The 12,544-nt window shown below is 46.7% G+C and overlaps 1 protein-coding gene and 1 long non-coding RNA gene across 3 annotated transcripts in view; one reads left to right on the top strand and one right to left on the bottom strand.

Moving 5' to 3' along the window:
- Positions 1 to 5,856: 5,856 nt before the first annotated feature.
- LOC127911040 (uncharacterized) lies at positions 5,857 to 8,993 on the top strand. Its single transcript, XR_008077438.1, has 2 exons — positions 5,857 to 7,951; positions 7,984 to 8,993. It is a non-coding gene; the product is annotated as an uncharacterized LOC127911040 (long non-coding RNA).
- A 167-nt stretch (positions 8,994 to 9,160) lies between these two features.
- Positions 9,161 to 12,544, bottom strand: part of LOC118402153 (receptor-type tyrosine-protein phosphatase N2-like) — a 148,225-nt gene continuing 144,841 nt past the window's right edge. For both annotated transcript variants that reach the window (XM_052477002.1, XM_052477003.1), the window contains exons 24-25: positions 11,111 to 11,184; positions 9,161 to 9,852 (exon numbers count right to left, since the gene is read on the bottom strand). In XM_052477002.1, the coding sequence (XP_052332962.1) occupies positions 9,781 to 9,852; positions 11,111 to 11,184 (146 nt within the window). In that variant the 3' untranslated portion in view covers positions 9,161 to 9,780. The remainder of the gene's footprint in view (positions 9,853 to 11,110; positions 11,185 to 12,544) is intronic.

Below are 12,544 nucleotides of genomic sequence, written 5' to 3' on the forward strand. Positions count from 1 at the left end.
CAGGCGAAGGTGCAGGTTTCGGGTCGAGAGCCAGACCCGATCGATCCCCTGGTCCCCTGGTGCGAACACCGGGGCCTCACTGCGGTGACGGTCTGTGCCCACTGTCTGGCGCAGAACTGTGCGCAGAAGATGGACAGCATCCCATGTCTCCTCCACGCACCGGAACCACGCATCGTCCACTGCAGGAGCCTCGGTCTGACTCTGATGCCAAGGAGCCAGAACCAGCTGATACCCCAATACACAATGTAAAGGGGTGAGGTTTGTGGGGGAGTGGCGGAGCGAGTTCTGGGCCATCTCTGCCCAGGGCACGAATCCTTCCCACTCCCCTGGCCGGTCCTGGCAATAAGACCTCAGAAACCTACCCACATCCTGGTTTACTCTCTCCACCTGCCCGCTACTCTCGGGGTGAAAACCTGAGGTAAGGATAACCGAGATCCCCAGACGTTCCATGAACAACTTCCAGACCCTTGAAGTGAACTGTGGACCCCGATCAGACACTATATCCTCAGGCACCCTGTAGTGCCGGAAGACGTGTGCAAACAAGGCCTCCGCAGTCTGTAGGCGGCAGGACTTAGAGAAACGATCCACAAAGACCAGGATAGTGGTGTTTCCCTGTGAAGGAGGAAGATCAGTCAGGAAATCCACTGACAGGTGCGACCATGGCCGTTGTGGAACGCATAAGGGTTGTAACTAGGAGCCTTGCACTGGGCGCACACCGAGCAGGAGGTAACATAAACCCTCACGTCCTTAGCTAAAGTGGGCCACCAGTACTTCTCACTAAGACAGCGCACCATCCGACCGATACCAGGATGACCAGAGAAGGGTGACGTATAGGTCCAATAGATTAGCCGGTCCCGAACAACAGACGGAATGTGTGGACGCACAGCCGGACATTGACGGGGAGCTCTGTACGCCATGCCTGCTCAATGTCCGTGTCCAGCTCCCACACTACCGGTGCCACCAGGCAAGAGGCCGGGAGAATGGGAGTGGGATCCATGGGCCGCTCCTCTGTATCATACAGCCGGGACAATGCGTTTGCCTTAGCGTTCTGAGAGCCTGGTCTGTATGAAAGGGTAAATACAAAACGGATGAAAAACATGGCCCACCTTGGCCCACCTTACTCCAGATTAAGGTGGTCAGTCCAGATGAGAAAAGGGTGTTTCGCCCCCTCAAGGCAATGTCGCCACGCCTTCAATGCCCTGCCAACAGGTCCCGGTCCCCCACATCATAGTTTCGCTCCGTCGGGCTGAGCTTCTTCGAGAAGAAGGCACAGGGGCGGAGCTTCGGTGGCGTACCCGAGCGCTGAGAGAGCACAGCTCCTATCCCAGCCTTGGACACATCCACCTCCACTATTAATGCCAAAGGGGGATCCGGATGGGCCAGCACAGGACCCGAGGTAAACAGAGCCCTCAGGTGACTAAAAGCCCTGTCCGCCTCAGCCGACCACTGCAAGCATACCGTGCCCCCCTTCAGCAGTGAGGTAATGGGAGCTGCCACCTGACCAAAACCCCGGATAAACCTCCGGTAGTAGTTGGCAAACCTTAAGAACCGCAGCACCTCCCACCGTGGTGGGAGTCGGCCAATTATGCACGGCTGCAATGCAGTCACTCTCCATCTCTACCCCTGACGTGGAAATGCGATACCCTAGGAAGGAGATGGATTGTTGGAAGAACAGGCATTTCTCAGCCTTGGTCATGCTCTAACAGGCGACCAAGCACTCTGCGCACCAGGGACACATGCACAGCGTGTGTAGCGGAGTATATCAAAATGTCATCAATATACACCACTACGCCCTGCCGGTGCAGGTCCCTGAAAATCTTGTCTACAAAAGCTTGGAAGACTGAGGGCGCATTCATCAACCCGTACGGCATGACGAGGTACTCATAGTGCCCAGAGGTGGTACTGAAAGCCGTCTTCCACTCGCCCCTGAGATGTAGTTTGGTGAAGAAGCGCGCCCAGTGCATTGACTATTGCTGTCTATGAGCGGTAGCGGGTAGCTATACCTCACCGTGATCTGATTCAGACCTGATAGTCAATACACGGGCACAGACCCCCATCGCAGGGATTCGGAGACATATGTTTCCATAGCCTCCATCTCCACCGGAGGGTTATGGGTATGGCCAGGATAAAGGTTATAGGGTTAGGGTTCCATTAGATATCCGGATACCACAGAATAAAAAAGAAATCCCTCAATGTCCTTGTGTCCTGTTGACTCCTCAGCCAAGTGTTGAGTTTGTGCTGGCAGCAGGGGTGAGCCCTGGCCCTTTGGGATGGAGGAGGGTACTCCATTCTGAATGGTGGATCTGGCTGGCTGTTCAAGACTCCAGGCTGATCACCAGGGTTGTGTTCCCTACATAGTACACTACGGGGGCCTGGTTAAAGTAGTGCAATATACACAGAAGAGTTTATGACTGTGAGGCATGAAGCTTCTCCAGACCTGAAGAACAGTCCAGGCGCTTCACCAGCCTTGTCTCTATCCTTGAACACACACACACACACACACACACACACACACACACACACACACACACACACACACACACACACACACACACACACACACACACACACACACACACACACACACACACACACACACACACACACACACGTCACCTTTCAATGGGCATTCACTCTGAGTATTGGTATCACTAAGATATATTTGGCTTTTGCCATTCTTTGAAATGATTTTTTAAGCTTTTAATTATCGGTCCAAGTTCATTTAGATCCAGAAACAAAACACCATTCATGCTTTGTTCCTTCAATATGAGCATTTGATGTCCTTTCCTCTTTAAAATAATACTTTCTCCTATAGATGCCGTTTTGACAGGAAAACAACTTGACCCCAGCTCTATCTAACATTTTGTTTTTAGCCAAAGAAAGGATAAAAGAGTCCCCTCTAATATTGTACTAAAGAACTCATGCATTCTAAAAGAACTCCCATGCATTCTAAAAGAACTAAGAATCATTCTAAAAGAACTCACATGCATTCTAAAAGAACTAAGAATCATTCTAAAAGAACTCCCATGCATGGAGCTCAATGTTCTGACATTCCACTCATTCTAATGTCAGATAACACGCTGATTACCAACAGAATGTAAAATACTTACAGACCTAAATAACATCTGAGGAATTTCTTAACGACCCCTCCTCATTCAACACACGGCATGTTCCCCCACTGGGTGTCATCATGCCTTGTAGTGTAGCTATTCTATTATAGTCATATTTTTCATCCTGATTCCCCAGTACACGGTTTGTCTGAGATCACCGTATCATTTGTAATTATGCAAAGTAGTCTTTTCATGCCATGCAAAAGGAAAGCAATTTTTGTATGCAAATGGTTAAATTCCCCCCGAGTGCGGCGATTGGAGGGGTGCTGATAAACGGCCTAATGATGAGTGACAGCATGCAATATTGGGGTCACCACACGTATGACACCGATGAAAATTATCAACTAAATGCCAGAAGTGTCCAGGATGAACACATGAGGGGGGCGAGATGAAACAAAGTGAAATGGCAGAGTCACAGCGACACCTATTAATCCTCAAATTGGATTGGATGTAATGAGAAAATATTTTCATAGTGATTGAAGTGCTGCGGAGTCTTTTAGTACGTTCAAAATGGCACTTTATCCCCTATATAGTGCAATACTATTGACCAGGGTCCTGATCAGAAGTACTAGGGGAAAGTGTCATTCGGGACAATCTCCCAGATGTTGACAGTTGGAGCAACAGTCATTCAAATATCCCATGGTGGTCTTATTCAAATGACCTCTCTGAAGACCACCACAGCCAGCAGCATTCAGAGATTAGACTCAACACCTCAAAACAACCCTGAATGATCCTGAAGCTTTAACCCACCTGAGGCTCTCAGACCAATAGAAAACTACAACTGTTTTTTTTGCATTACACTATAGCGAAACGAGCCCGTGGTCGCTGTGTGTGGAATCTCACATCATTCACATGGTCAGACAGGGATATAAACAGGTTGACTTTGAACAATGGCTCTGGTAGAACTCCTTTTTTAAAGATGCTACGTCGGATGGGGACAGCTATTTTAAACAGACCAACAACCTTCAAGAATGGTGTCGGTCAAGTGGCCTTCCACATCAATGTGGAAAAGACAAAGGAGCTGATCCTCAATGGCAACAACTTGCCAATGTCCCAACCAGTCTCTCTGGACGACCAACCAGTGGAGGTGGTTGAGTGTTTTAAATACCTAGGGACACAAATTGATAACCTGCTGAGTTTTACAGAGAATTCAGACGGTATTTTCTTTTAAGCAATCCAACGCCTGTTTTTAATGAGGAAATTGAAGGGGTTTGAGGTCAGCCAGGATGTTCTGGAGACGATATACAGCAGCTTGATGGAGAGCATCCTCACATTCAATATGACAGTCTGGTATGGTCATCTGAGCGTGAGGAGCAAAAGCAAACTGACCAGAATAGTAAACACAGCCAGCAAAGTAATTGGTCGACCACAGGCACATTTGAGCATTCTGTTCCACAAGGCAACCAAAAAGAAGACACTGGCTGTCGCTGGTGACCCCTGACACCCTCTACACCCCTCAGTTGGAGAGGCTTCCCTCTGGCCGGCGCTTCAGAATGCCCATGGCCAAGAAGTGCTGTTGAACTACTGAACGCAAAGTAAATTGTATCACTATATGTACTTATCTATCCAGTGCAGCTGGGACAGCGGTCGTTTTTGAGTGAATGTATCAATGTCTTCTATGTTTTTAGTGTTTGCAACATGATGGACTGACTGTTTTAAATGTGATGATGTGAGAATGTATGTGTATGTGATCCTTTTAATGGAAGGTGATGCCAAAGAAACATGTCCATCCTTGATGGACAATAAAGTTTTATTCTATTCTATTCAAGTATTCACAGTATTGGCATGACATCACTAAAAGGGGGAGCGGCTATTTTCAGGGTCAACAATGTGGCACCACCACCTGTAGCTAGCTAGCTGTCATATGACAAATCTTGGTGTTTCTGTAAACAGATAGGCTTTTAAGAAGGGCCTGTTCCAAGTATTCCAGTGAGACAAACCTGTTGGACCCCCCTACATTTAATTACATTTATTTAACATAACATACAGTAGTGGAACACATGCTGGGAAGAGAGCTGACCAAAGGTGCCTTGTTTGTAGAGGGTAGAATAGAATAGAATATATTTCCTTTATTTTGGTGGTAATAGGTGGCTGGTCATTTTTATGAACTCTTTGTCACTTCTTAGAGGGAGCAAGAAGGAGCAAGGTGTTTCACCCAGAGAGTGTTTCACTGTTTATTTAGTGTGCTTATCCAGGCAAAACAAGAGCTTATTGACGGATCTTGGTACATACTGAGCTTGGTACATACGGAGCTTGGTACATATTGATATTGGTACATACTGAGCGTGGTACATACGGTGCTTGGTACATACTGAATGTGGTACATACCGAGCTTGGTACATACTGAGTGTGGTGCATACTAGGCTTGGTACATACTGAGCTTGGTACATACAGAGCTTGGTACATACAGAGCTTGGTACATACAGAGCTTGGTACATACTGAGCTTGGTACATACAGAGCTTGGTACATACTGAGCTTGGTACATACAGAGCTTGGTACATACAGAGCTTGGTACATACAGAGCTTGGTACATACAGAGCTTGGTACATACAGAGCTTGGTACATACAGTATTGTAGCTGGCTAAGACGTTGACTTTGAAAGCATAAAACAACAAATCGATGACTTGAGAGACTATGGGCTCTATTCCATCTGTATTACTGAAGCGTTACAAATGTAAAGGTAATTTCTGACTAAGCCGACAAATGAAGCGTTTACCATGAATGCAGTCTCCGCTGACGTTGAACAAGTTAGAGCAGTTCTTTTTGTGTGTTTGCAATCCTACCAAACCACCTGTGGATCTTTTTAAAGTCACATTTTTTACTATGAAAAGCAGAATAGATTCCATCTATAACGCTTGTTGATATATTTTTTCATGATCACTGGTATTTCTTATGGTGACTTCCTTCTCTCCAGTGTGTGTGTGTGTGTGTATGCGTGTGTGTGTGCGTGCGGGGCTATACGACATGAGTCAGTCAGCATTCCATCCTGTTACTGTGTGGTTGGTAGGAAGTGTTGACAGCATAATCTACAGTCTGAAGTAGCATGAAGCTGCCAAGCCACATGAATCACCATGCAGATTGGAGATCAGAATAGCACCCAGCCAATCACAGACACTCTGGCTGACAATGAGGTGAGATTGGCAGGGTAAGGGGAGGAGGCCAAGCTAACTGTCAGGCTGATGTGACTTGGAGCTTACTCCACAGTGACCAATGCTTTGTTAGTGTTTGTCTTTCCTGCTCATACAGTGCTGCTGTTGCTCACAAATCAAATCACATCACATTTTATTGGTCACATACACATGGTAAGCAGATGTTAATGCGAGTGCAGCGAAATGCTTGTGCTTCTAGTTCCGACAGTGCAGTAATATCTAACAAGTAATCTAACAATTCCCAACAACTACCTTATACACACAAATCTAAGTAAAGGGATGGAATAAGAATATGTAAACTACCGTTCAAAAGTTTGGGGTCACTTAGAAATGTCCTTGTTTTTGAAAGAAAAGCTAAAAATGTTGTCCATTAAAATAACATCAAATTGACCAGAAATGCAGTGTAGACATTGTTAATGTTGTAAATTATTATTGTAGCTGGAAACGGCTGAGTGTCGGTTGCTGATAATGGTCCTCAGTACACCTATGTAGATATTCCATAACAAATCTGCCATTTCCAGCTACAATAGTCCCGTTGATGTGGATAGGGGGGTGCTCCCACTGCTGTTTCCTGAAGTCCACAATCATCTCCTTTGTTTTGTTGATGTTGAGTGAGAGGTTGTTTTCCTGACACCACACCCTTAGTGCCCTCACCTCTTCCCTGTAGGCTGTCTCGTCGTTGTTGGTAATCAAGCCCACTACTGTTGTGTCGTCTGCAAACTTGATGATTGAGTTGGAGGCGTCCATGACCACGCAGTCATGGGTGAACAGGGAGTACAGGAGAGGGCTGAGCAAGCACCCTTGTGGGGCCCTAGTGTTGAGGATTAGCGAAGTGGAGATGTTGTTTCCTACCTTCACCACCTGGGGGCGGCCCGTCAGAAAGTCCAGGACCCAATTGCACAGGGCGGGGTTGAGACCTAGGGCCTCAAGCTTAATGATGAGCTTGGAGGGTACTGTGGTGTTGAATGCTGAGCTGGACCGTACATATTTATTTTTGCATTGTCTGAGTAGGCAAGAGACCTCACAATACGATGCTAAGGTTCCGAGTTGAAAGATGAGTTGAAAGTTGAAAGAATAAATTAGTTGAAAGATAAAAGGTTTTTGCAGTATAGGACACAGCATTAACATGGCCCACTTTTTAACTCTGGATGAGTTTCTAATGGTACCCTATTCCCTTTATAGTGCACTACTTTCAACCAGGTCTAATAGGGCTCTTGTCAAAGGAAGTGTACAATAAAGGGAATCGGGTGCCATTTGGAACACACAACTGTGATAGGCAAAATGAGTTTATGCCCAAATGTAATAACATTCCACTATTCCTCCTCTGCACTGCCACTATTACTATTGTTCAGAACCGAATGGCTCAAATGGCATGATTATATATCCTTGGCTTGTCAAAGTAAACAGTCATCTCTCTGGCTGTCTTCATGGTGACATGAAATGATGGGATGCATCATGTACAATTATATCTTTTGTCGAACATGAGTGAAGTAATATCTGCTAAGCAAAATATGTGACCAGGGTTTCACTAGGATATACTTTGAGGCTGAAGGAAATACTGTACACACTACTGGCAAATAATAGTTTGAAATAGCCAGGCATTGGTAGTGTATGCTACCAATGCCTGGTCATATCATTTCCTGGACATATCATTTCCAGGTCATATCATTTCCAGGTCATATCATTTCCAGGTCATATCATTTCCTGGACATATCATTTCCAGGTCATATCATTTCCTGGACATATCATTTCCAGGTCATATCATTTGCAATTCAGAACATATTGGATGTACAAAACAGAATGCAATCCAATGGACACAACATACATGGAGATTGACATAAGATTTAGTGATTTAAATGGTATGAGTCTTGTCAAAGCACTAAGTGTTGGGGTAGAGCTGACAGTACTCCTGTAGTGCAGATGAACCTGCCATGTCTACGGCCCCAATGGCACCCTATTCCCGGCATAAAGCCCTGGTCAAAAGTTGTGCACTATATAAGGAATAGGGTGCCATTAGGGAATCAGATATGGACTCAGCTGTTAATAAGACACAGGGACATCCTGTGGCAGTTTATAATAGCAATAAGGCACCTCGCGGGTTTGTGGTATATGCCACGGCTAAGGGCTGTTCTTAGGCACGACGCAATGCGGAGTGCTGGGACAGAGCCCTTAGCCGTGGTATACTGGCCATATACCACAAACCCCCGAAGTGCCTTATTGCTATTATTAACTGGTTACCGATGTAATTAGAACAGTAAAAATAAATGTTTTGTCATACCCATGGTATACAGTCTGATTTAAAACCAGCAGCATACCACCCTGCATCCCGCTTCTGAAGCTAAGCAGGGTTGGTCCTGGTCAGTCCCTGGATGGGAGACCAGATGCTGCTGGAAGTGGTGTTGGAGTGCCAGTAAGGAGGCAATCTTTCCTCAGGTCTAAAAAAATATCCAAATTCCCCAGGGTAGTGATTGGGGACATTGCCCTGTGTAGGGTGCTGTCTTTCGGATGGGATGTTAAATGGGTGTCCTGACTATCTGAGGTCATTAAAGATCCCATGGCACTTATTGTAAGAGTAGGGGTGTTAACCCCGGTGTCCTGGCTAAATTCCCAAGCTGTCCCTCACACGGTCACATAATCACCCCCAGCTTACAATTGGCTCATTTCTCCCCTGTAACTATTCCTCAGGTCATTGCTGCAAATGTGTTCTCAGTCATCTTACCTGGCAAAAACAAATATATATATATATATATATATATATATATATATATATACATACACATACAAGGGTGTGAACCACCAAGTTTATAATCACACTTAAGCCATTGTTGCTGCATGTATAAGTTCATCTAGAAGAACTGCTTAATTTACAAAAGGACAATATCATACAGTACACACACCAATTCATAGAACTGCTTTACTTGAGGCAGGCATTAGCGTAACTACATTTGGTTTACTCACAATCGTTGTCCACAACTTACACTTATTTGCCCAGGTCTCAACAATCTGAGGAAACACATATTGCTTGGTATCATTATCACTATGGTAACTAGAATTGTTATCAGTATTCACTTGACCTAACTGAGCAGTTTTCCTTCTGATCTACATTACATGGTATGGTTCAGTACACGGGACCAAAGTGAAAAAAAGACATCAAACTTAAACATGTCCTATGATTCAGATGTGATGACCAATATACTCATTTACACACACACACATAGAAATCTAAAAACAAGATTCCCGTGATTAATATATTCCAATCATTTAACAGATGAAACTTTTTTTCAATCAGTCAAAATCTCGATGATCTAAATTGTCTGTTTGGAAACAAGCTCCACAGACAAAACAATAAAGGCGCCATATTGCACAGCTAAGATCAGGTCACACTTTCTCGCACGGCATCCACAAAGACGGAGAGGTGGAGGAGAGGTAGAGAGGAGGAGTTGTGGAATGGGAGGACAAGAGGGAAGGAGAGAGATCCCCGGTGAGAGCTGCTGCTGAGGCTCGGTAGTGGGTACTCCTCTCACTGTGGAAGAGCTTTGAGTATGGCGTTCACCTCCTCTGCGACAGCTGTCAATGCAAACTCAAACTGCCCCTGAGGGTGGAGAGAGAGACAAAGAGGGAGAGAGGGGAGCAAGAGAGTCAATGTAAAGTTCAAACCAATGTTCTTTCCAGATGAAATAGACGCACATTACAGAAATCTAAACACCTGGGGAGCTACAGGACAACGATTCATGTGAAAGATGGTCTATTAAAGTCCGTAATTCTCTGTGATTCAATAAGCAACCACTAGGGGGAGTGAGACTTGCGTTTACTAACTAAACAAACAACTAAGATTTACTATGTCTGTAGCACCTAAACCACTGATGTAGAACCCTAAACTACTGAAATCAATAGTGCTGCAACAGACATATATTCTAGAAAACAAAGACTTCTACTAATAAAACATTATGATTTCATCACCATAATAGCGAAAATATGATAGTCACTCATTGTGGATAAATAGTTTAATAAAGGATGGTCGATATGACTGCTGAGGCTACCAATCTAATCATTCTCAGTGATTCCACACTATAATTACTGTTTCCAAACTGGCTGTTGATGCACTGTGAATTGCCTGACCAGAATAAATATTTGTTCATTCTTTGTGTTTAGTGTTGGGGAACAACTTGGGTCCCATTTGAGCTGACACTCTCTCTCTCTCTCTCTGCTTCATGAAACAGACAATAAAGCTCTACATTTGTTGAGGACACAGATTGTACCTGTGTCACACATCCCACTGTAAACAAGACACACAACTAACTGAGCTTGCCAGTCTCTCTCTCTCTCTCTCTCTTACTGTAGATGTATATAGGAAGGACCATAAACCTTTCACAAACCTAGCACGACACTAAAGCAAAGGCAATCATTCTGAAGCAAATTATCAGAGCTGCACTGCAGACACTTCTTAAAGCTATTAAAGCTAGGTTTTCAGATTTAAAAAAATGGATCAAAATGTTTCTACATTTCTTAGTTTTGTCTGTTCTACTGGACTGTAATCCGGGGCGATGTATTCAACTCACCATTTTAAATGAGGTTTGGTGGTGATGTACAAAGGCTCTGCGGTACATCATCCTCTTTGAGGAAATGTATTGAGGGGATTGGATGTCAAGATAACGTCTGCTCTCACTGTGTTACATTGTAAATGATTGCATCAGCCCTGCACCAAATACAGTTGTGAAGAACATCCATTTGTGCACCAACTTACTACGCAATGGCACCAGCCTCTATAGTAAGCTCCCTCCCTCCCTCCCTCCCGCCCTCTCAAAAATGAAAGAGTCCATTAGAGTTCCCAGTAGAGGCGAGGACAGTACCTTTGTCTGGACCATAGCCGGCCGCTGGTCCCTCAAGTGCTCCAAGGTGGCAGCAATATCAATCTCCTTAGCACCTGCAACACAACACCAACAACAAATTGGACAGAGTTCAAAGCCAGGAGATAATCCAGGCAGCGTCTGTCAATCTCCTTTTTCACTCGCTCCCTTTGGAACCTCCGCCTTGCAGCGATTGAAAACTATTACATTCATCCCATCTCCACACAAGTGCTACAAACAAGGCACCGATTGTTCTTGTTGTCTGGATGAAAAAAAAAAGAGAGTGGAGAAAAAACTGTCTGGGGGAAAAAAGACCATGTTTGCAACGGTATTTGTAAAGCCATGAAATGTAAGATACCGGAATCAGAGTGAGTCAGGGATTTAGCTATGATTCTTTAAAAAAAAACAATAAACATCTAAAAATAAGGATTTGTTATGATAAAAGCGTTGTCCCCCCCCTGTTGCTTTGTGAGCTAAACAAGGTGCCCTATAGGCTGTCTCAGTATCAGGCAGCGAGGGGTGGGGAGTGTCTGTCTGTCTGTCTGTCTGTCTGTCTGTCTGTCTGTCTGTCTGCCTGCCTGCCTGCCTGGCAAGCTGCCGCCCAGGTGAATAGCTAGATGTGCTGGCTACTGGACAAGCGGATCAGCCTCCCTTCCCTGTCTCAGCACCAGTGCCCAGTCAGGCTGGCAGCAGGCCCAGGCCCAGCCCCAGCCCCAGTGCCCAGTCAGGCTGGCAGCAGGCCCAGCCCCAGTGCCCAGTCAGGCTGGCAGCAGGCCCAGCCCCAGTGCCCAGTCAGGCTGGCAGCAGGCCCAGACCCAGTGCCCAGTCAGGCTGGCAGCAGGCCCAGCCCCAGTGCCCAGTCAGGCTGGCAGCAGGCCCAGCCCCAGTGCCCAGTCAGGCTGGCAGCAGGCCCAGCCCCAGTGCCCAGTCAGGCTGGCAGCAGGCCCAGCCCCAGTGCCCAGTCAGGCTGGCAGCAGGCCCAGACCCAGTGCCCAGTCAGGCTGGCAGCAGGCCCAGCCCCAGTGCCCAGTCAGGCTGGCAGCAGGCCCAGCCCCAGTGCCCAGTCAGGCTGGCAGCAGGCCCAGCCCCAGTGCCCAGTCAGGCTGGCAGCAGGCCCAGACCCAGTGCCCAGTCAGGCTGGCAGCAGGCCCAGCCCCAGTGCCCAGTCAGGCTGGCAGCAGGCCCAGCCCCAGTGCCCAGTCAGGCTGGCAGCAGGCCCAGCCCCAGTGCCCAGTCAGGCTGGCAGCAGGCCCAGCCCCAGTGCCCAGTCAGGCTGGCAGCAGGCCCAGCCCCAGTGCCCAGTCAGGCTGGCAGCAGGCCCAGCCCCAGTGCCCAGTCAGGCTGGCAGCAGGCCCAGCCCCAGTGCCCAGTCAGGCTGGCAGCAGACCCAGCCCCAGTGCCCAGTCAGGCTGGCAGCAGGCCCAGCCCCAGTGCCCA

Source organism: Oncorhynchus keta, chromosome 23 (genome assembly GCF_023373465.1).
Source record: "Oncorhynchus keta strain PuntledgeMale-10-30-2019 chromosome 23, Oket_V2, whole genome shotgun sequence".
NCBI lineage: Eukaryota > Metazoa > Chordata > Actinopteri > Salmoniformes > Salmonidae > Oncorhynchus > Oncorhynchus keta.